The 25,132-nt window shown below is 42.1% G+C and overlaps 1 protein-coding gene across 1 annotated transcript; it reads left to right on the top strand.

Annotated features, from left to right (window-relative positions):
- Window positions 1-8,116: 8,116 nt before the first annotated feature.
- On the top strand, window positions 8,117-16,610 carry EQTN (equatorin). The gene is made up of 5 exons (XM_081151493.1): window positions 8,117-8,299; window positions 9,479-9,538; window positions 12,282-12,435; window positions 12,918-13,118; window positions 16,247-16,610. The coding sequence occupies exons 1-5, from the start codon at window positions 8,287-8,289 to the stop codon at window positions 16,398-16,400; spliced, it is 582 nt and encodes a 193-aa protein (XP_081007619.1). The 5' UTR covers window positions 8,117-8,286; the 3' UTR covers window positions 16,401-16,610.
- Window positions 16,611-25,132: the final 8,522 nt, after the last annotated feature.

Below are 25,132 nucleotides of genomic sequence, written 5' to 3'. Positions count from 1 at the left end.
TATGCATTCATATGCATACATACATTTACACATATTTATTGCTATATCTGTCTATATACATAAAAAATCATGGGTTCAAATAGTTACCTTTAATTTCAGGCCAAGCTTTGTTTACATATTTATAACCCCTTCTTTGACACTAAGAAACCGGCTTCCATTATACTTAAGTATTTAAATCCTCTCTGCCTCCCCTCCTCCTCTTATGCAATTAGACTCCCTTCACATTCATTCTTTAATTATCAGGTATGTAGAAACCACAGGTTGGACTTAATTTGTGAGCCTATGTTACACTGAAAAAATTTTCAGGTCTTTTGAAATGCATGCTTTTTTTTTCACTGATGCTTGTGTCATTTTAATTATAAATGTCCTCTAATGCTGAGAGGCTATTCATCAACAATAATTTAAATTGAAAGAAAGTTAGTTGATCCTTTATTATCATGGAGAGCAATATTGGTGATAGCGTGCATTTGATTTCTTGCTTTATTGCTTATTATATGAGTTACAGATGAGAAATATATGGATAATATCTATATGAAAGGCCACTTTTGACTAAATATTAGATGATTTTATCAACCTGTGAGATAAAAGATGGGTTTATTGTAACCAAATTTTAAGTAAAGTAAATATTTTATATTTGCTAAAGAAAAACACGAAAAAGATGAGTTTCAAAAAACTTTTCCTGAAGAGCTATAGCTAACATAACCCATGAACCAGAACTTGCTGGGCATCTGGATTGAATCTTAGTGTCTCTGATTAGTTCTTAACTGACATTTTCGTTTCAGTTATCCAAAAGAACAGATGATGTTGTAATGCTTTGAAAACCGAAGAGGTGTGTTCTCATTTTACTATCAACAATATTAATGGCTCTTTAAAATCCTGCGGACCTTCAGAGGATCATTTCATAAGTTATATAAATCTACCTACTATGCTGTACACCTGAAACTATTACGATATTGAGTGACAACTGCAATTGAAAAATAATTTTTTTAATTAAATAAAATCCAAGGACCAATAATTCACATTATTTCATGAATACATATTTCTTAATTTTCAAAGAAAATCTTATAATGGTTTTTTAAAAAACTGAAGACCATTAGAATACCAAAGATAAAATAGACATCAGGCTGAGTCACAAAGCACTTGGAAACTCCTCCCCAGCATTCTGACCCTTGGGCAGTGAGGTCATAATGTCCCAGCTAGTTACAGGACCAGCTGGGCAACAGGAAGGAACTTCTGGAGAGACACGGCACACTAGTGGATAAATCACATCGTCCCAATGAATTTTATATTGTTTATTTTTTTATCTGGGGGTTTTTCCTCAGACATTAGTGATGTGACTTCCAATATAGAAGGTGGGTAAGCATTTAACATAACAGTTAAGGAAGATGACCCATTATCCTAGAAAAATGATGTGCTGCACTGTTCTATGGGATGATACAGAGTTTATTGTTGGAAATATGGTGTAATTTGGAATTTGAATCTCTGCCTAAAATCCTTGTGAACAAAAATGGGGTTAGAAAATAAAAGTCATAAAAGATTAACATATGTCTGATCTACAGTGTGTCCTACTTTTTTCCAGAGGTTTTTATGGAACCTATAACTGATGACTCACATAAAGAGGAAGTAATTAATGTTACTATTCCTGATGACCAAAATAACCAGCATTATAAAGACGTGAAACACTGTAAGTGTTTAAAATTAATAGTAATACATATACAAAGGCTGATTATATCAGTTGGTGATTTAATTTTTTAAAAAACTATAATCGTATTAGTTTCTGCTTCTTAAATTGTAATTTACCTCATAGACGTTTCAGTGTGTAAAATGAAATTTTTATTTTCTACAACTTTTTCATGAGATGTTATGAAGTTTAACATCGTTCTCTTGGTAATTGTCTATAATTAATGCAGGCTTCATTGTAGCATTATGCTTATGTATTCACATGAGTCACAATTGAATTAATTCTATGGTGAATTAACCAAAATTTATTTGGAGTTGTGTATGAGTTTCCTAGGGCTGCTGAAACAAACTGGGTGGCTCAAAGCAACAAAAATTTATCTCTCACAATTCCGGAGGCCAGGAATTCAAAACCAAAGTTTTGACTCTCCCCTGCTCTCCCCAAAGCCTTTAGGGGAGGGTCCTTCCTCGCCTCTTCCAGCTCCTGGTAGCCGCAAGCCTTCCTTGGCTTGTAGCAGCAGAACTCCAATCTCAGGCTCGCTTTCACATGGCATTCTTCCTGTAGGTCTGTGTCCAAATTTCCCTCTTCTCATAAGAACACCATTCATACCGGGTTAGGAGCCCACCGCCTCCAGTGTGACTTCATCTTAACTAATTATATCTTCAATGACCCTGTTTCCAAATTAGGCCATGTTTGAGGTTCTGGGGGTTAGGACTTCAATATACATATATTTCGAAGGGGATGTCAAAAGTCAACCCATAAGAAAATGACTTTAAGGTGTGTGGAAGGCCCATGAAACTTTATTCACTGTTCCTCATATGGGCTTTCTTTCCATGTTCTTCTAAGGTTCACCACTCTAAAAAGTGAAAAGTTCACAAGAAACTCGTGTTTAAAATTCTTTCAAATTAAGATTAAATCTAGTTATTCTGGGTTTCTGGGTTCTTTATTAACATTAACCAAAGGAAAAATAGAAATACATATACACTGAAGTACTTTGAAAACTATAATCCATAAGTTGTATTTCTTGATCCCTCTTTTAATTGTAAAACAAACAAACAAACAAAGAACCCCTGATGCTCACAGAGGTCAACTGCCAGGTTTCATAGCTACCAGGAGCAGAGTCAGGAGTGGTGTCAAACCTCTCCACCCCCAGGCTGCCTCTGCTGTGCGTGAAATGGTGCAATCATTTCCTTCTCAGAATGTACCTCTATTTGAATTAACCAGAGGGTAAATCAATCAAGAGCCTGATGATTACTTTGAGTAAAGGAAAAAGTCTTTCTTACCTACACACACATTTATATAAAAATGTAAATGGAATCATAGTAAAAAATTATATTATGACTGACTTCTCATTTAACAGTTCTGGAACTCTTTTTACATCTACCTCATTTTTAATGGATACATAATATTGCAATAAAATGATGTTCCATAATTTATCCGCTACATTATAAAGAATTAAATCATGGGCAGTTTCTCCCTTGCATGTTCTTCTCAGACACTCTTGGATATATTTCTCTTTGGATAGATACCAAGTACTGGAATTGCTGAATAAAGGATAAATCTTTTAAATTATTTGATTTTTTTAACCCGTTGCTTTTCAGAGAGAGTGGAAGGGGGAGAGAGAGGGAGAGAGAGAGAGAGAGAAACATCAGTGTGAGAGAGACGCATCGATTGGCTGCCTCCCGCACAAGCCCTGACCGGGCCAGGGTCAAGCCTGTGCAATCAAGGTACGTGTCCTTTGCGGGAATCAAATCCGGGACCCTTTAGTCAGCGGGTGGACGCTCTAACCACTGAGCCAAACCAGCCAGGGCTAAATTATTGATAAATACCACCAAATTGCCCTCCGAAAAGTATCTACCAATTTGCATCGCCCAAGAATGCTCCACAATCTTACAGCAATTAGTGTTAACCATATTTTGTGAATAAGTGAGAAATTTTCATTAGTGTTTTTAATTTGCACCCTAATTACTTGTGAAGTTGAGTATTTTTCTGTGTATTTATTGGGCATTTAATTTCTACTTCTTTGATTTGTATGTTTTGCTCTTTGGCCCCTTTTTCCATTAGATTATATTTTCATTTATTTATAGGGGCTCTCTTTATATTTAGTATACGAACCTTTTCTCTATGGTAAAAGTAACAAATATGTTCTCCCAGGCTGTTGCTTATCTTTAAACTTGTTTAGGTATCTTAATCACAGAGAAAATTGTAAACTTTATAAAATCAATTTTTGATGAATTCCTTTATGATTTCTACAGTTTTTATCTTGCTTAGATGGATCTTATCCAATTAGATATTAAATTATTTTCCTAGTTTTTTTTTAAAGTTTCACATTTTTGTTTTTAACTCTTAGGTCCTACCTAAATCCAATTATTTTGTATATGGCATAAAATAGGCATAAAACTATATTTTTCAAGAGGAATCACCAAATGTCTAAGACCAATTCCCTATTAATGTGAAACTCATATTTAATATAATCTAAGTTCTCATTTGAAACTCAGTTCATTATTACCTTTTTGTTTCTCTGATTTGTCTATCCCTGCAAAAATACCACAGTATTTTAATTTTTTACTTTTATAACTTATAACATGAATATTGGGCTGCAATTTCCTTTTGTTCTCCATAGACCTAGCTCAGAGACTTCTCCAAACTTATGATACATTAACAGCACTGTTGTGTATATGTGTGTGTGTGTGTTCTGTAAATACATATGCATTCATGTGTGTATAAAATTTTCTGTCATTTCACGAAATTTTGGAAAGAGAAGACGTGTATGTATGTTTAGTCAGCCATCTTTATCTGATTTATTTGACTCTGGTTGGGTGGATATGTCCACTTGTTTTGAACTATAACCAACCCCACTGATAACAATTAAGAGCAGGATTCTTTCATGCATATGCAAATATGAAGGTATAGAGTCGACCTTGATTGTTATTGAAGTATATGCTTCTTAAGCTGAACCATTCCATAGTCTAACAGAAGATTCAGGGCAAATGAATGCTTCTAACTTGGCTCTTTTCTTTGCATTTCTAAAATATTTTTTTATTGACTTGAAAGAGAGAGAGAAAGAGAGAGAGGAAGGGAGAGAGAAACATCAATGTGAGAGAGAAACACCAATAGGTTGCCTCCCCTACATGCCCCAATCAGGAATCGAACCCACAACCTGGGTATATGCCCTGACCAGGAAAGGAACTGGCTACCCTTTGGTACATGGGCTGGCGATCAACCAACTGAGCCACACCGGCCAGGGCTAACTTGGCTTTTCAATAATCTCAATATAGTGATATTACACATCTACAAAACCTACTTTGGCACCTACTATGCACTTAAATATGTTTTTCCATAAACTCCTCAATAGTTTCTTCTCTGAAAGAGTCATTTAGCAAAAGGATACTAATTTAACTTTATTCCCCGTGAATTTTATTTTTTACCTTTGCCCACTTACTTATTTTAAAGTAATGTCTCAAATACTTTATTTATTTTTCCTAACTAGTCACTGCATATGTTCTTTTAAAAATGTAAAGGAACCAAAAGTCTAAACTTAGCTAGTGGCTGAAAACTTCCGTTTTACGCTTTTAGATGTGTTCACAACACAAGTTCCAAATGGCACCGAGTCTGAAGTAACCGTGAGCGCAACAACTGATATAAATTTTTCTGTACAAAACTGTAAGTATTGAAAGGCACCACTGCGAATGTGAGAAACCCTTAAAAAAAAAAAAGATTTCACAACAGCACTAGAGTGTTGGGTAGGAAAAAGATCTCAGTGGAGCTAATGTCACAAGTCTTTGTTCCTAAGTAAGGAGATTCCAGGTCTATTGCACTGACACATTCAGAGGGCAAGGAGGTTCTTAGATTTCTTAGAATCCTGTTTTTGGTTTGCATGGAAATAAAAATTAAATAACTAAATTTAGGACTAGAAAATTGTAAGTCTTTCCTAGACTCACGTTTTTACTCCTTTCTGCTTTATACCTTTAGCTTCAAACGTTATTTCCTTTCTTGCACCTTTCTGCAAAGCATAACTATTTGATGGATGACTTTGGAGGCCATTAAAAGTCTCCAAAATGCATATACCATGCATTTTACCTTGGCATGTGACAGTTTGTATCTATGAAACACATAAGCACGAAACAGAGTTACAAGGAATAAGGGGATGGAAGTAAATAGGGAAGAGAGAATGTTTTTGGCAATGGCAATTTCAACATTGGTAAAAGGCAGACACAGTAAGCCGAATTATTAATAAAGCTACTTGACAATAATGGCATATTTTGAGCAGTTTCAAGTCTTGGGACATAAATGAGACGGGCATTTCAAGGGCATACATTAATTAGAGAGATGACTCATGGGAATTTTGCTTGTACAAGTAAACAAGCTCTTGAGTTGTTTGGGAGGAGACACAGAACACAGAGTCCGTTCAGCAAAACAGACTACGTGCCTCAGATTCCCTTAGGAGATGGATTATGGAGGACCCATGGAAGAGATTCCAATACCCTGACTTCTATTCCCACAATTCAGGTCCCCAAAGGACTGTCAGGGAAAGTTGGATTGGGATTAATTGTTGCCATTTTAAATGGAGATCTGACAGAGGGAGACGGGCTGACACGGATGGGACATTCCAGAGGAGCAGTCCCCCTCCCCCAAGGAGATTAAAATCCAGAATGGTTTTGAATAACAATTCTGCAAATCCCTAAAATTCTGGGGGCAAGTGACTGAAGCCATCCAGACGCTTTTCTCCAGAACAGAGAAAGAGAGTTGGAGAGCAGAGTTTAAGGATTTTTGACCACTTGTTCTAGTCCTGCCTGAATCAGTGTCAACTCCAGTAACAATCTCTTTTCCACCCTTTCTCGCCACCAAGATACCTGTGACGGTGCTGTTTGTAGGCTCAGGCTGAATTCATTCTGCCTCCGTGGAACTCCTCCCGGGGTGCGATTGCCTGTTCTGCTTTTGGAACTTGATTGGCTCTTGTCTTAAGCAAAGTTAACTGAAATTTCAGGCCAATTGCATGGGGGAAAATATGGTCCTCCAGTCACAATTGTCCCCAAATACACTCTTACTGACATCGGTCCAGATAGGCACATTATAGCCTGAGATATGCACTAAACGAGGCCTGGAAATCCTTGATTTGTAGCCCCAAATCTTTATATCCAAAACTGTTTTGAGTAGTAAACACGTATGTGTTTCCAATTTACCAGGAAACGGATGCTGCCTCCCTTTTCATGTCATTACACTGATTAGCAGCCCAGCTGTCCTGGGCCGAGAGTATGGCTGCAAGGCCCGCGCATCTGAGACAATGTGTCTAACCCAACAGACCTTCCTTACCTCAAAAGGAAGCTTGTGGCCGCAGGATTCCAGCTTTTCCTCTCTCTTGCAAAATTAGAAGCATATGAATCCCACCTCAGGCAAAAACTGTATGTTTTTCCCTCCCCTCCTTTAAGTTATCTAAAAAAAATTGTCAACATCTTTCTGGGTTTTTTGTCCTTTCTCCTTTCCTTTGTTCCACTTTTTAGCTTAAAAATATGCCTAATCACAGATGTTGAGTCAATATATATATATTTTTTTTAATCCTTACCAGGGGATATTTTTTCCATTGCTTTCCAGAGAGAGGAAGGGAGGGAGAGAGAGAGGGAGAGAGAGAGATGTGAGAGAGACACATCGATTGGTTGTCTCCTGGACTCTCACCAACCGGGGTACGAGGTTGTAACCAAGGTACGTGCCCTTGGTCAGAATCGAACCCAGGACCCTTCAGTCCACGGGCCAACCCTCTAACCACTGAGCCAAACCGGCCAAGGCGAGTCAATATTTTTATATGCTGATAACCCATTTTCCCTTTTCCTAGATAAACTCTTCAATGACACAACGGCATCACCCGGTGAACAACCCTCTGAAACGGAAACTCTAAGTATTAAAGTTACTACACTGTAGTCGTACTTGGAGCATATCACTATATGAGTAAAAATTTAAGTTTCACTACTTAATTTGGGGGTCACATTCTAGCTTCTAAGTAGGCGGTCCAGCCTGACATGCCCTGAACCCTAAGGAGCCTTTCTGTCTCCCCGCTGGTCACACGCCCGCCCACACTCTTCGTTCCTGACGGCCCGAGGCTCCCGGAGCTCGCCCAGCCGGCCCATGCTTCGGAGCCCGCTCACAGTGGACTGACCGCCCTCGCACCTTGTTCCCTGGCACACAGTTTCTAGTCTTCTGCACCTGTACTGAAGCAGCATCTCCCCTTTGAAGGGTTTCTAGCTTTTGCAAGTTGATTTCGGTCCCTCCACGCATACAGCCTGTGCGTTTCCTTTAGCTCTCTCCACATCACGCAGCATAACTAACAGCGATTCCTGTCCCCCTTTGAAATCAAGTGTGTTGCTTGCGCATCAAGACTGCCTTGTTCATTTCTGTAACTTTAGTGCCAGCCACAGAGCCTGGCACATGGTAGGAGCTCAAGATATAGCTCAAGGTAGGAGCTCAAGGTATTAAATGACTAAGCTAACGAGTGAATGAATGCGTGTTCTAGCTCAGATTTACGAAAGCCAGAGCACCTTGTGTCCTCATCCTGTTTTCTTTTGTTTTTTTAAACAGCAACGACTGAGTCTCAAAATGAAAGTGCATTTTGGACAATGTTAGTTAAAGGTACGCTCGCAGTAGTTAGATAACTGGGAACACGTTTGGTTGTTCCAAAGTCGTGGGTAAGAAAGCCACGATCGGCGTAAATAGTTCCAACGCTCAGAATTAATGTCAGCATTTATCCTGCCGTCGTCACCTGTAACAGCAAATGCAAAACACAACCAGAAGGTTGGTCAAGGGTTTCGCTTTTCATTAGTCTCCTCCCAAAAGTTTTATGCTCCTACAAATGTTGCGATCAACTTTTTTATGATTAAAAATTTTAAATAAGGCTCTTGCCCAATCTAGTCCCACTTTGGGTCAGGAGCAGTATGCACATAAGCACATGGAGATGCATGAATAAATGCAAAGTACGTACCAAAATAGACGCATGCATAAAATTAATGTATATATCATAAATATTTAAGCATGCATTACAAGCAATGTGTACATCACACCCGTATGCGCATGTATAAATATAATGTAAATACCGTAGATGCGCACATGTATAAATGTAATATCACACACATATACATGCAATATATACGTAAAATATATACCATATCCAGTAGGTATTCATTATTTGCATATTCTGCATTTGAGAATTTACCTACATCTAAGATTTATTTGTAACCCCCCGAATCAATACTAGAAGCACTTTTGCAGTCATGCGCAGACACGCTCAGAGCAGCACATTTTAATTGCCTGTTGCTCACGTTCCCAGCTGAGGTAGGAAAAGGCACCGTTCTGCCTTCCTTTTTCAGCTCTCACATTCTAAATAAGCGTCATTTTTGTGGTCTGTTTAGTGCTACGTGTATTTTGTGTTTTCTGTTGGTGATTTTGCTATTTAAAACGGTAGCATTAAAGTGCTGGTTAGTGTTCCCAAGCACAAGACGGCTGTGATGTGCCTTCTGGAGAGAATGTGTGTGAGATAAGCTTTGGTCAGGGGAGTTACAGCGCTGTTGGCTGTGAGTCCAATTTAATGAATCAGCCATGTACACTGAAGAAAAGGGTCTTTAAACATAAGCTCGCATAAAACGAGGTTTTGTATTGATTGGTTGATGAAAATATTGCGACCTCACAGGAACCTAGCCTGGATTTCCTCTAGGATGGTGAAATAACTACCATGAATTGTGAGAATAAACTGTATATATTACACCCACGCAAGTGAATTTTGTTTCCCACAACAACACTTTATTGTTTTAACAGCTTTAAATGAAACAATGAAGGAGGAAGAAGGGAAAGATAAATTGTTCCAAGCAGTTCCAAGTAAGAACAAGACGCTTCAGTTAAGTGAATCCTACGCACTGGCACACGCTTTGGTGTCTGCACGGTGATCCTGCTTTTCTGATAAAGTGTATGTAGAGGGTGGTGTGGGCGCTGACACTGTGGCAGAGAGGACACTTGCTGTTCTGGGACAGTGATGGATTTTAAGCCTTGCTCTCCGGTTACCACACTGCAGAGGACTATTTCTGTCTTCCAGTTTTGTGACTTCTGTTCCTGAAACAGATAAATCAAATGGAGGAATAGGCAACTGAATAAAATATAAAATGCGCTTCGCTTGTTTAATTAATAGGCTTTGTTTTTAGGGTAGTTTTAGGCTTACAGGAAATTTGAGCAGAAATTAGAGTTCTCATATGTTCCCCTGCTCAGTTTTCCCTCTCATTAACTTCCTGCATTGGTGTGGTGCAGTTTTTCTAACTTATGAGCCAATATTGATGCATTATTATTAACTAAAGTCCATAGTTTACACCAGGGTCCACTCTTTACGTTACATATCTATGGGTTTTGACAAATGCAGATGTCACATGTCCACCATTATAGTATCATAAAGAATAGTCTCCCGACCCTAAAAATCCCCTGTGCTCCATCTACCTGCCTCTCCCTCACCCAACTCCTGGCAACCACTGATATTTGCATTGTCTCTATAGTTTTGCCCTTTCCAGAATGTCATATGGTTGGAAACACGGTATGTAGCCTTTTCAGACTGGCTTCTTTGGCTTAGTAATATACACATGAGATTCCCCCATAGATTTCCAGGGCTTGATAGTTCATGTCTTTTCATCACTGAATAATATTTCATCATATGGATGTCCTAGTTTGCTTATCCAGTCACCTATTGAAGGGCATCTTGATTGCTTCCAAGTTTTGGCAATAATGAATAAATCTACTATAAACATTCACATGTACGTTTTTGGGTGCACATAAATTTTCAACTCATTTGGGTAAATAACTGAGGATTGTGCTTGCTGAATTGTATGGTAAGACTATGCTTCGCTCTGTAAGAAACTACCAAACTGTCTTCTAAAGTGGCTACACCATTTTGCATTCTCGCCAGCAATGAATGAGAGAATTCCTGCTGCTAAATGCAGTCATTTCCATTAATGGATTAATTATATTTATATGAGTAAAGTAACTCCTGATTTGAATGGAAAAGTTCATGACAAGGTAATATATTAATGTCCCTCAAACCGCTGTCTTGCAAATAAAGCATTGCAAAAGAAATAGCATCTGGCACTCCACCTAAGGCCTGTCACGTCAGTTCTGCACCAGGTTATGTGACAAGTACAGCCTCTTTCAGAGGTTCTAGAAAATGGAGCCAAGGTGTCTTTGTTCAGAAGAACTAGACGTAGGAGTGACAAATGCTGGGCCACTAGAGAAATATTCTATCTTTTCAAGTAATTAAATTGAGCATGATTGGTTTTTTACCACATACTGAGCACATACTACATGCCAGTGCTTTACAGACATTACTATGTCCATGTCCAGATCCAGAGATGCTTTACAGTCCTCACAGTAACTCTGTGAAGTTAGTATTATCACCATTTTATAGATGAAAAACCTGAGGCTTAGAGAGAAACTCTGTTCCAACTTGTAATTAGAGTTTACATAATTTCCGGTGGTTAGGAATTCCAAACCCTTCTCCAGTTTTGACCAGCACCTTGACAAACAAAATGTACTATAAACACATCTCTTTACAAAACTTTTAAGGACTAGCAACGCAATTCAGGAGCACAGCCCATTTTGACATTTGTTTGATTAGTCCCCAAATAGTCTGCCTGAAAGTCAAGGTGTCAGTCTTTGACAATTGTACACCATTCATTCCACTTTGACAATGACAATTTTTTTTAAATCAGAGAACACAGATGCAGGAGCTTGTCATTACTTATTACCAAAACATCATTACCTGGAAAATCATGACAGCCCTTGAAACTTTTGGAAGGATGTTGGGATAAAGGGGAGAAATATCAACTTGATCATTTAAAGTTATCATTAAATAAATTAAGTATAAAAATATTAAGCCAGACATATATTCCAAAAAATATAAAATTTGACTGCAAAGATATATTTTTATTAATAGATTTTGTAAAAGGACTTCTGACATCTCTGGATCTGGACATGGATTTTAGTAAAGAACTTATTTTAGAAAGTTAAATAAGTTTCTATTTCATTTATTAACATCAAGTACACTAGGTTTGAGCTCAGTATTAAAATGGCAAGTTCAGTTCTTAAGCCTCGTGGAGAAAGCATCTTTTAGCTTAAAAGAAAAACCGATGCATATCCCAATAGTAGAACTGCATCTTTTCCTTTTGAAGGATGTGTGTAACTTCACATTTTTAATAGTAATCTCTTTAGAGACTTGAACTGGTTTTCAGTAGTCAATGAGGAAATCTGCTACATACATATTTTAATATTGGAAACCTGGGTTTGAAACCAGATTTTGTCATTTACCAGCTCTGAGTCAGGGGCAAATTCATAGACTTCTGTGATTCTGTAAAGTAGAGCTAAGGCCGATTCTCCTGGATTGCCGTGGAGGTTAAATGGGGAAATTTAGGAGTGCGTGGCCAAGGGGGTGGCCTATAGCCCTCTCCTTTGCATTGCCCGAGGGTAAGGGAGTGAGCAGTGACTACTCCCAAGGGTGGAAGGCCTTCTGCAGTGGCTTTGCAACCCTCACCCCTCCAGAAAAACGTGCTGAACACAATGACTCTTTTCCATTGCACTTTCTTCTCAGGCTCTGATTTGAATGCTACAAATGAAGAAGACAAAGTGCCAGTGCAACAGGATGCCAAGTTAAAATTAATGCTGGGCATCTCGCTGATGACCCTCTTACTTTTCACCCTCCTCCTGGCAATATCTAGTGCCCTGCTGTACAAACTGAAGACCACGTAAGTCTACAGGCCTCAGGAGCATCTATGACACGCTTACGTGTGAAGCTCTCACCCATCTCCCTAGTACTGTCAGGAAACCGTGACTCCCAGATTCATCTAGACAGTATTCAGTTGGCTCCATGCCCCCCATTCAGAAAGAAGCATGGGCTCTCTCTCAGGGTCTGTCCCTCTAGAACATTTCCCCAATATTTTAAGTAATCATCTTGAAGTAGAAATCACCCCAATCAACTGGAGAGGATAGAGAGAATCTGGATGAGCACGCTTTTCTGAGCCCTTGATGGCTTTTTGAGGGCCATGAACTGTTCGAAATGGCCCTTCTGCCCAGGGCCTAATGGTTTTCACTCGTTTGCATAGCGCTCTGCCACGTAACCAGCACACTGCACGGAATTCACACCCCGTTTTAACTTTCGTGATGCTGTTTGGAGTTGCGCCGCAAACATACACAACTTAAAATAATTCTTGATGTTTTCTTTCTTCAGTTATAGCAAGCAGCCTCATCCTGGTGAATATCCTGTCAACCCTAAGCTGGCAAACCGGTCTTACTATCAACCGGCAGAAGGCATCTCAGACACGACTGTTTCCAAGAGCGCGGACAGCAGCACATTGTTAAACCCAAGTTCAAAGTCCGCAGTGACAGAGGACATGACAGCCTCGGATCAATACATGGATCAGCTTTCAGAGTGAGGACATTTCCAATGATAGATACAGAACTTTATTGTCTTAAAAAAAAATCTTTCTTTCTGAATCACATGAATGTCATGATTTAGAAACTCTGCCGAGACATTTAAAATTTTCGGGTGTCTTAAAAGGAGGGCATATGCAATAAGAGTCTCTCAGCTATAAAAATTATTTAATGGGAAAGTAGAAGGAAATAATTTAAGGTGTGGAAAACTCATCAAGCGAAAAATAACCCTAGAAAGTGACTTATGAAAAGTACTCATTCTAGGCTGTTTCCTGTTGAAACGAGGACGTGTGTGTCTATTTACCTCTCCCGAGGGCCTGCTGAGGACTCTCGGGAATCCCCACGGCCTCCGCCCCTCTCCGCCGGCAAAGCACAAAGGCTACACCTGCGTATGTCTTACTGGGAAAGCAGTTGTGCCATATCAAGAGATGAACCCAGAGACTAAAGACTCCCAGCATTCCTGAATTGTTTAAAAGTCGTCAGGGCTGCTCCCACAGGACAAACAATAATGGAAAAAAGATATTTTTCCCCATTTCTAAAGTATCCTTAAACATTTGAGATAACACGGTGTTCGGGAGAAGAGACAGGAAGAAGGGTCCCAGCACATAATATCCTAGAGGGGGTGTTCATGGACCCCGAGTCTTTCAGGGCTGAAAGGTCCTTCCTTCCCTCGTCTCCCACGCGTCCAGGCTCCTGATGGTCTAGACTAATTCAAGTTCTTAGTGACTGAGGAGGTCACCCATCCCAGGAGTATTTCAGTTTACAAAGAAGACTAATGGAATGGGGATATCTTTCCCCTTTTATGAATTAGTCTCAGCTGGAAGGATCTTAGGGCAGGTATCAGGTGGATGTGTGTGGATATGTGTGGGTGGGGAAGAGCAGTAGGACTCAGGACAGGGTGTATTGTCCTAAATTCTCTCCTACTCCATGCTAGGCACTTTGGTACATTATATCACATTGAATTCTACTCCCCTGTGAAAGGCAAGTGTCTTTTACAGCTCAGGAAACAAAGCTAAGGTTAGTCAGGCACCTTGCCGAGTCACCTGTGAGAGAGGCAGGGCTAAGATGTGCTTCCAAACTCAGGTTCTCTGCATGATCCATGAAGGTTAATCGTCCAATTGTTAACAAAAGTCAAGGTAGCCCAGCATCCCTAAGGCAGGAGGCTCCTTAGTTCGGGGTTCTTTCAGCTCCTGGGGAACAGTTTTCCCTACCTCTAGCTTAGGACAGACACACACTTCACACTCAGGTGCCAGCCCCCTACCATCCACTCACTCCCTTCCCATTTTTGCCCCTGACTGCACCCCCAGCCTCACTATTGCTTGGGAGAGCTACAGAGCTCTGCCTTTGAGTAACCATGGCCTACATGTTACCCTGAGGGACAGGAGGTGTCAGGGCAGGTATTCGCTTTTGCCTGATCTTGCCAGTTATACGGATAATTTCTGAGCCTATGGGGGTAGCCTTGACCAATAGCCCATGCTACCCTCTGTGGGTGGCTTTTGTCATTTTTCATGCCCTTCTGACCCCATCAGTGCCGTGGGAACTGAGGGAGGCAAGTGGTTGCAGCTGCTTCCAGATGCAGATGGTCAGGGCCTGGGTGGGGTGGTGGGGGCGGGGGTTGACTCCCAACCATTCCCATTCTTGGGAGGTGCCAAGAATTTTCTTCATGCAGAGTCAGTTTTGAATCATATAACGTGCCTCCGGTTCTAAGTATTGTACAGTGATAAAGTTAATCATTATGGCATTACTCAGGCTAAAATGGCTAAAAGAGATGATGTTAACTGTTTCTGTTTTATTAAATTGGCTTGTCATCCTCAGCAGGCATACTTGCAGAGACCACTGTAAAGTGTGGTCAAGGTCCTGGGGTGGGAAGGGACATGAAGACAGGTAGTCCTTCCTGGTGACCAAGTTCTGCTCCCCACTTGCTAGTGTACAAGTGAGAGGCCATATGGCCCAGGATGGAGGGGTGGTTTTGGGGGGCTAGTCTTCTCACTTGGTCCCCCCTGACCTTCTATTCCATTGCTAAGCCTGCATTTCCTGAACAGGTGCTCTGGGCCTCTGATCTGTTTCCCTTAAAAGGACATAAAACCTCTTTTAACCTGTCTGTCTCTCCCCCATTCTGAAGCACCCTGGTATTTCCTTTCTCTGATGCCCATAACCTGCCTCTTCCCCAGCCCTCAAACAGGGATTTCAATGTTTTCCTCTACCTAACGTCTTAGGGGCAATTCTTCTAGAGTGGCTGTTGTGGCCAAGGGACAGATAAGCACTTGCCTTAGAACTAGCAATCAAGGTGTTCAGAGTCCCCAAGAGTTCATCTGTCCAGGGTCACACACCCAGGGGCTGTCCTTAGGCTCTTCCCTTGTCCTTCCTGCAGAAAGCGTGTTCTGAGATGCCAGAGCATCTCTCCCTTCTGTTGGGAGGAGAGGGTGCTTCCCCAGGAGCAACACCGTGCTCTGTGGCCCTGCCCGCTCTGCCTGGGTGCCCTGCTGGGCTGCGGTGGGTCGGGGCCCTGTGGTGAGCTGTGTGGTGGGCCTGAGGTCTCCTTGTTAGGACCAGCATTTGTCAGCTTCTGGGACTGAGGATACTAGAAGCAGGCACAGGTGTGCTGGTGAGATGGACTTATGTGGTTTTCTCCTCTCTCTCTGTCATGCATCCCAGGGTGGAATTAGCATTAGGGGTTTACTGTGCTCTAGTGAAAAGTAGTGGGGTGGGGCCCAGGTTGGGCAAGGAGTCATTACAAACTGAAAGGAGCTGTTCCCAGTCACTTCTAGCCTGAGCCAAGATTCTAGGTGTGCCTTCCAACTTCAAAATTAGCCCTCTGAATGTAGCTTCTAAGGAGCAAAAAATTTTAACTTGTGCAATTGAGAAAGTTAAGAGTACTTGGCCAATCTGGATGAGCATGCTTTTCTGAGCGCCTTGATGGCTTTTTTTGAGGGCTGTGAACTGTGTTCTAAATGGCCCATCTGCCCAGGGTCTAATGGTTTTCATTCATTTGCATAGCGCCCTACCAAGTAACCAATATACTGGATGGAATTCATACCCTGTTTTAACTTTTGTGATGCTGTTTTGAGTTGTGCTGCAAACATACAGAACTTAAAACAATTATTGATGTTTGTTTTCTTTTTTCAGTTATAACAAGCAGTTTGAGCCTGTTGAATATCCTGTCAACCTGGAGCAAGAAAATCTGTCTTACTATCAACCAGCAGAAGACAGCTTAAACCCACCTGCTGCTAATACTGCCGACAGCAGCACATTTTCCGACCAAGGTCAAAATCTACAATGACAGAGGACATGACAGCCTCGGATCAATACATGAATCAGCAGCCTTCAGAGTGAGGAAGTTCCCAGTGATAAATAGGGAACATTAATTTATTGTCATAAAAAAAATCTTTGTGAATCACATGAATGTCATGATTCAGAAACTCTGCTGAGACATTTAAATTTTTCTGGTGTCTTAAAAGGAGGGCATATTCAATAAAGTTATCTCAGCTCCAAAAATTATTATTTTTAAAATTTATTCTTGAAAGTATTACAAGTGTCCTCCTTTCCCCTCACTGATCCCCTCCACCCTGCACACCCCCTCCAGGCCTTCACCACACTATTGTCTGTGTCCATGGGTTATACATATGTGCATATGAGTTCTTAGGTTATTACCTTCCCACCCACCACCCACCCCTGCCTTCTCTTTGAGATTTGTCAGTCTGTTCCATGCTTCTGTGTCTCTGGGTTTATTTTGTTCATTAGATTCCACATATGAGTGAGATCATGTGGTACTTGTCTTTCTCCGACTGGCTTATTTCACTTAGCATAATACTCTCCATGTCCCTCCATGCTGTCTCAAAGGGTAAGGGATCCTTCTTTTTCACAGCTGCATAGTATTCCCAGGTGTAAATGTCTGAGAAGATGCTTGATATGATTTCAGTCTTCTTGAACTTGTAGAGACTTGTTTTGTGTCCTAACATGTGGTCTATCATGTGTTATTTAGAGTCACTGTTTCCTTGATGATTTTTTTGTCTGGAATATCTATCCAGTAAGGTCAGTGGGATGTTAAAGTCCCCTGCTATGACTGCACTTCCATTGATCTCTCCTTTAAAGTCCTCCAGAAGGTTATCTTGTGTGTGTGTGTGTGTTTTCCTGACTCTGTGAGTCTTTTGTTCTGAGGTGGGTCTCTTGTAGACAGCATATACTTGGGTCATGTTTTCATGTCCATTTAGCTACCCTATGTTTTGATTAGAACATCTAATCCATTTATATTTAAGGTTATTATTGATAGGTACTTATCTATTGCCATTTTATTTCTTTATGCCTATGTTTCGCTTCCTCTCTATTTCATCTTATTACAGCAGTTCCTTTAACATTTCTTGCAGTGCTGGTTTGGTGGTGATAAAGTCCTTTAGTCTTTTTTTTTGGTCTGGAAAGCTCGTTATTTCACCATCTATTTTGAATGATATCCTTGCTGGACAGAGTAGTCTTGGTTTCAGATCCTTGCTTTTCATTACGTTGAATACTTCATGCAAGTATGATGCAAATATTGTTATGTTTCACGTTGTCCCACAGCTCCCTTAAACTGTCCTGTTTTTTAATTTTTTCTTTCTTTTTGGTTCTCTGATTGAGTGATTTTTTTCTATCCTGTCTTCTAATTCGCTGATCCAAGCCTCAGCTTTCCCTAATCTGCTATTTATTACTTCCAATGTATTTTTTATGTCATTCTTAATTTCCTTCATAGTTTCCGTATCTTTTCTCATGCTGTTGAGCCTTCTTATGATCAGTATGCTGAACTCTGTATCTGATAGATTGCTTATCTCCATTTCATTTAGCTCTTCTTCTGGAGAATTATTTTGTTCTTTCATTTGGGGCTTGTTTTTTTGTCTCCCCATTTTAGTTGCCTGTTTGGATTTGTTTCTATGTGTTAGGTAGATCTGCTAGGACTCTCAGTCTTTTGGATGGTCTCTGGTGCAGGCCAGTGTCAGGCACTGTTTATGACTGACCTTGAGTACCCTGTTTAAAGCTTTCTGTACTTCACAGCTTGTGGTTCCTTCTGCTGGGCTGGGTGCTTTTGGAAAGGACCAAGATGCGCACCAATGTTTGCTTTTCCAAGCCCTGGAACCCAAAGCAAATCTGGCAAACACTCAAAGTACCCAGAGGCTGGTTGTTATTCAGACTCTTAATGAGCCTCAGGCTGTAGAAACTCCACAGGGTGGGGCGGCTAATTGTTATTCAGTCTCTTAATGGGCCTCAGGCTGTAGAAACTCCACCTCTTGGGTTGAGAGATTTTCAATGGGTGGGGCAATTGCTTCCCCCTCAGGCAAAAGCTGCTTGGACAGTCTGTGTCTGCCTGAGAAAGATGTCCTCTGCCCTATGGGGGAATGACCCAGCACAGATCCAGATGGCTGCCCTCTAAGCTCTAAGCCGTACCCATGGATTCTCCTCTCACAGCTCCAGTCCACACTGCCCTTCCTCTGTCGGAGCCCAAGGTGAGTGGCCGCATGAAATTTTGTGCATTCGTCCTTTCAGAGGGTGCCTGCATTTCCAGCAGTCTCTCCCTGGCAGACAGAAACCCGGCTGCTTTTCACAGCCAGATGTTATGCGGGCACCTCTCTCAGCTCTGGTGCTCTGGGCTGGGAAGCCCAGTCTGGGGGTTAGGCCCCAGAGTCCTCAGTGGGACCCCCCTCCCCCCAGCCGAGGTCTCCGGACCTTCAGCTGCTGCCTGTGGGAGCCTGAAAAGCCCCCTCGCCTCCACACTTCCTACCGGTATCTATGCCGTCTCCCTTTAGGTCCTTGGTTATCAGGGTGCCCTCCAGGTCGTCTTTAGTTCATTATTCAGGATGGTTTTTCTGTATTTTAGTTGTAATTCCAGTTTGGTCCTGGGAAAGTGTCAGTGTAGCTTCCACTCAGCCCACCACCTTCTTGGAATTTATAAAAATTATTTAATGGGAAAATAGAAGGAAATAATTGAAGGTGTGGAAAACTCATCAAGCGAAAAATAACCCTAGAAAGTGACTTATGAAAAGTACTCATTCTAGGTTGTTTCATTTTTAAACCTCCCTCAAGGATATGTGTGTTTTTGTTTTGTTTTTATAATTGATTTTTAGAGAGAGAGGAAGGGAGAGAAACATCGATGTGAGAGAGAGAAATTGATCGGTTGCCTCACCAATGGTCCAGACCGGGATCAAACCCACAACTTAGGTTTGTGCCCTGACTGGGAATTGAACCCACAACTTTTTGGTGTATGGGACAGCACTGCAATCAACTGAGCCCCCCGGCCTGGGCAAGGCTGTTTCCTGTTTAAATGAGGACGTGTGTATCTATTTACCTCACCCGAGGGCCTGCTGAGGCCTCTCGGGAATCCCCATGGCCTCCGCCCCTCTCCACCAGCAAAGCACAAAGAATACACCTGTTTGTTTTACTGGCAAAGCAGTTGTGCCATATCAAGGGATGAACCCAAAGACTAAAGACTCCTAGCATTCTTGAATTGTTTAAAAGTCGTCAGGGCTGCTCCCACGGGACAAACAATAATGGAAAAAGATATTTTTCCCCATTTGTAAGTATCCATAAACATTTGAGATACCATGGCGTTCCGGAGCAGAGACAGGAAGAAGGGGTCCCAGCACATAATATCTTAGAGGGGGTGTTCATGGACCCCGAGTCTTTCAGGGCTGAAAGGTCCTTCCTTCCCTCGTCTCCCACGCGTCCAGGCTTCTGATGGTCTAGACTAATTCAAGTTCTTAGTGACTGAGGAGGTCACCCATCCCAGGAGTATTTCAGTTTACAAAGAAGACTAATGGAATGGGGATATCTTTCCCCTTTTATGAATTAGTCTCAGCTGGAAGGATCTTAGGGCAGGTATCAGGTGGATGTGTGTGGATATGTGTGGGTGGGGAAGAGCAGTAGGACTCAGGACAGGGTGTATTGTCCTAAATTCTCGCCTACTCCATGCTAGGCACTTTGGTACATTATATCACATTGAATTCTACTCCCCTGTGAAAGGCAAGTGTCTTTTACAGCTCAGGAAACAAAGCTAAGGTTAGTCAGGCACCTTGCCGAGTCACCTGTGAGAGAGGCAGGGCTAAGATGTGCTTCCAAACTCAGGTTCTCTGCATGATCCATGAAGGTTAATCATCCAATTGTTAACAAGTCAAGGTAGCCCAGCATCCCTAAGGCAGGAGGCTCCTTAGTTCGGGGTTCTTTCAGCTCCTGGGGAACAGTTTTCCCTACCTCTAGCTTAGGACAGACACACACTTCACACTCAGGTGCCAGCCCCCTACCATCCACTCACTCCCTTCCCATTTTTGCCCCTGACTGCACCCCCAGCCTCACTATTGCTTGGGAGAGCTACAGAGCTCTGCCTTTGAGTAACCATGGCCTACATGTTACCCCGAGGGACAGGAGGTGTCAGGGCAGGTATTCGCTTTTGCCTGATCTTGCCAGTTATACGGATAATTTCTGAGCCTATGGGGGTAGCCTTGACCAATAGCCCATGCTACCCTCTGTGGCTGGCTTTTGTCATTTTTCATGCCCTTCTGACCCCATCAGTGCAGTGGGAACTGAGGGAGGCAAGTGGTTGCAGCTGCTTCCAGGTGCAGATGGTCAGGGCCTGGGTGGGGTGGTGGGGGTGGGGGTTGACTCCCAACCATTCCCATTCTTGGGAGGTGCCAAGAATTTTCTTCATGCAGAGTCAGTTTTGAATCATATAACGTGCCTCCGGTTCTAAGTATTGTACAGTGATAAAGTTAATCATTATGGCATTACTCAGGCTAAAATGGCTAAAAGAGATGATGTTAACTGTTTCTGTTTTATTAAATTGGCTTGTCATCCTCAGCAGGCATACTTGCAGAGACCACTGTAAAGTGTGGTCAAGGTCCCGGGGAGGGAAGGGACATGAAGATAGGTAGTCCTTCCTGGTGACCAAGTTCTGCTTCCCACTTGCTAGTGTACAAGTGAGAGGCCATATGGCCCAGGATGGAGGCGTGGTTTTGGGAGGCTAGTCTTCTCACTTGGTCCCCGCCCCCCCCCCCCCCCCCCCCCCCCCCCGACCTTCTATTCCATTGCTAAGCCTGCATTTCCTGAACAGGTGCTCTGGGCCTCTGATCTGTTTCCCTTGAAAGGACATAAAACCTCTTTTAACCTGTCTGTCTCTCCCCCATTCTGAGGCACCCTGGTATTTCCTTTCTCTGATGCCATAACCTGCCTCTTCCCCAGCCCTCAAACAGGGATTTCAATGTTTTCCTCTACCTAACGTCTTAGGGACAATTCTTCTAGAGTGGCTGTTGTGGCCAAGAGACAGATAAGCACTTGCCTTAGAACTAGCAATCAAGGTGTTCAGAGTCCCCAAGAGTTCATCTGTCCAGTGCCACACACCCAGGGGCTGTCCTTAGGCTCTTCCCTTGTCCTTCCTGCGGAAAGTGTGTTCTGAGATGTGCCTAGCAGTGAGGGTGCTATGGAGGTCCTGTTTAGGGCGGTTACACAGTTCCTGAAACCTGGGGAGGGGCAACCCAGTGATGTTCCAAAGATGGTTGGGTGGGCTGGCTGCCCCAAAGAGTCTCTTCTGTTGGGAGGAGAGGGTGCTTCCCCCAGGAGCAACAGAGAGCCCTGTGGCCCTGCCTGCTCTGCGCCCCTGCTCCTCTGCATGGGTGCCCTGCTGGGCTGTGGTGGGTCGGGGCCCTGTGGTGAGATGTGTGGTGGGCCTGAGGTCTCCTTGTTAGGACCAGCATTTGTCAGCTTCTGGGATCAGGGATCCTAGAAGGATGCACAGGCGTGCTGGTGAGATGCACATGCTTGGTCTTATGTGGTTTTCTCCTCTCTCCCTGTCACTCACCCCCAGGGTGGAATTAGCATTAGGGGTTTACTGTGCTCTAGTGAAAAGTAGTGGGGTGGGGCCCAGGTTGGGCAAGGAGTCATTACAAACTGAAAGGAGCTGTTCCAGTCACTTCTAGCCTGAGCCAAGATTCTAGGTGTGCCTTCCAACTTCAAAATTAGCCCTTTGAATGTAGCTTCTGAGGAGCAAAAAATTTTAACTTGTGAGATGGAGGGAAAGTATAAGCTCTTTTTTTTTTTATCAGCGCACCCCCAAAGCACTGCTTAAACAGCCCTCTCTGAAGCGTGGCAACCAAGTAAAACCCAGCTTTTGCCTAAAAGCAATTCTGGCTGGTTATTCAGAGTTCACTCCCCTTTCCAGGTTTATTTAATGAGAAATCAGAGCCAGACATTTATGTTTGGATCCTAGGATAATTGTCCTTGAGCCTGCTCTTTCCCTCCTCTCTCCTCCATCAAAATGTCATACACCTTGTCACCCCCTTTGCCCTGGATTTCAATGGAGTTAGTTTCTCAGTAGGAAATGAGTGAAAAATTGAAAAGCTATGAGCCAGGAGAAAGCTCGTTGTGTAAGGAGGAAGCGTGCGTGTGTTATCCAAACATGTAAGTTATCTAGAATGAATTCGGAGTTTTAAAAAGCATAATTTGGACCCCGTCTCATATCTGAAATCTCTTGTCTGGGAGAAGGGAAAGGTGTGTAAATTCCCCAGAGTTGATAGAGGGAGCACGTCTCGGGAAGAGGAACAGGGTGGTGGTTTCCTTAGTAAAGAGCTGCCCGGTGTGGCCAGCCAGTGCCCGGAGCCTTATCTCTTGGCACTGGGTTTTCCTGCAGAGTGCAGATGCAGCTGCTCTGCAGTTTAGTTTTATTTGTTGACATATATATGTGTGTGTGTGTATATATATATATATATATTTTATGGTTGCTTGTGGAGTTGTTTTGTTTTAGTTTGTGTTTGAGGCATTCTGTAGACCATCAGGGGCCTTAGAATGTTAGGACCAACTAAATTAAGAAAAGACTACTGCTTTAAATAGTTTGTAAGTGGCATTCAACAGCTTGAATTGTTTCCAAATTGTCACCGTTTGGTAAATAATAAGGTGAGTAGCGTATATCCAAACCATGTCGCATTTGACACAGTTTATTGATAATGTATAAACCTGGGCTGTCCTCTGATGTAGTCACTCTAGAAATGAGGCGTGAATGTACTTCAGTCATGGGGATGAGCTCGCCACTTGAAAGGCTCCAACAGTGATGGCCATTGACGTCTCCCTCTCCTCCTAAGAGCTGCCAGTTAGTAAACAGCTCCCTGTGTTGAAAACTGGGTTCGGAAGAGTTAATGACAGGAAACTACTTGTCCAGGATATCCTGGAGTCTGCATTGTAGGTGATTTTTAAAGGTAAAACAAAACCCGTCTTCCATTGACAACACGAGGCACAGCTATGGAAGAACTGAAAAGAATCAACAAAGACATGGAGTCAGTTAGGACTGAGGTTGGAGGAAAGCAGGAGGGGCGCCCCGAGTTTACTTTAGTGCTTAACGAGCTACCACGAAGCCCTCTGGTCTCACTGACTGACTCAAATGTGAGATAATTTTTCTGAAAATAGCCTGTTTCCCAAGGAAAAGTGGAATGAACCATCAAAGAACAAAGAGTGAGCCTGGAAAGTATGTGATGGACCACGAGTGTCCGGCGACTGATCTAGAAGACAAACTCTTGCTCAGTTATTCTACACGGCTGCTTGGGGCATCTGGAGCCAGACGGGCTGAGACGCAAATGCAGAGCTGCTGCCACTTGAGAACACCTGCGACTGAAGATGCCCACACGGCCCTGGAGAGCCAAGGGCCTTCTCTTTCAGTAAGAATGAAAATAAATCTTCAAGATTCTGAGGAAGATGACCTTGCGATAGATGTACCTCCCACCAGGCCTACTTGTAAGAAACCTAAACCACTTAGAGGCTTCAAACATCGGAGTATGGATGAAAGGATACCTGTAACACTCCCAGAGGGGAGAGAGCTTCAAATTAGCGGCACAGAAGAGAAAAAACAAAGACAAAACCCAGCTAACCATACAAACAGAGAATGGTGGTAACAAATTAGAACCACAAAAATCGCTCATCAAAACCCCACTAGATACTAAGAGTAATGTAAACGTGGTATGGTGTCAAAAACCACATTTCTGAGATGGGAAGCTTTGGTTGTGATAAAAAGTGTGTCTGTATCTCAGAAGAAAGTGTATTTTGTGCATCTCTCAGTGACGAAAAAATACAGAATGAAAAGCGTAATGAAAGTTATCCAAAGAGCAAGAAACATGTAAAAACAATTTATGATACTCAAAAAGAAGAAACTGAATGCCAGTGTTCACGAAGCCAACCCCAGATCTCTTTACCAAAATTTGATTTTGACAAGGAGCTTACTGACACTTGCTCGGATTCCGATGGCACTGTGAAGGACTGTCTTTGAATTTTCACAGGGGCCACAGAAAGTGATGCTTGTAAGGGAGAGAACGCTAAGCAGGTTGGTCAGTTGTGTTTTTTCCATTTTTCTAAATTTAAGGGAGTTTCCCTTTTATACAGAGTCTCTAAAGATTCTAGACTCTCTAGAATATATATCATATAGCATGTGCATATAATATATATATTCTAATATTTGTGATCATAATATAAGGGTGGGGGAAAGTAGGTTTACAGAAGTTGTGAGAACATGGGACAGTTTATTTTTGTTTTAATTATTAATTATTGTATTATTTTCCATATGAACAAATGTAAACCAACTTTTGCCCCACCTGTATTGGAATGGCAAGGCAAAGACCTTGATAATTGTCCAGCTGGTGTCTTGCAGACTTGACAATTTTCAGAGGCCATGGCATTATATACAGTAACTTTTGATTTCCAAACTTAGGGGAATCTTTTCTAGGGACCCTATGCATGTCAAATCATCCAAATTAAGTTATATTTTGTGAAAGATTTTGTAAGTTGCACAGTATTTTGTACCTTGTATTGGTATGGCTCTCTATGAAACATGCTAAACTTGCCTTTACTCTGCCGAAATTGGATGCTTTGTACCTTTCTTCCACTAAGCTTCAGGAAAGCAAATGGAATTGGATATGTTGTGTTACCAAAACATTTCTGGAGCAAAAAAGAGAACTGAACACACTGCCAAGTTTGATGTCAGTCATTTAGTCTCAGTGTCTCTGTCTCTCTCTCTGGACA

The sequence above is a fragment of the Miniopterus schreibersii genome (assembly GCF_964146895.1).
Source record: "Miniopterus schreibersii genome assembly, chromosome: 11".
Classification (NCBI taxonomy): Eukaryota; Metazoa; Chordata; class Mammalia; order Chiroptera; family Miniopteridae; genus Miniopterus; species Miniopterus schreibersii.
This window is presented reverse-complemented; position numbering and strand designations above follow the sequence as displayed.

What these genes read in the sequence shown, in the direction of transcription:
- EQTN (XM_081151493.1), top strand. An exon ending in ATTGTTCCAAGCAGTTCCAA is followed by an intron (nt 9,539 to 12,281) that starts GTAAGAACAAGA and finishes CTTTCTTCTCAG; the next exon opens with GCTCTGATTTGAATGCTACA. An exon ending in CTGTACAAACTGAAGACCAC is followed by an intron (nt 12,436 to 12,917) that starts GTAAGTCTACAG and finishes TTCTTTCTTCAG; the next exon opens with TTATAGCAAGCAGCCTCATC.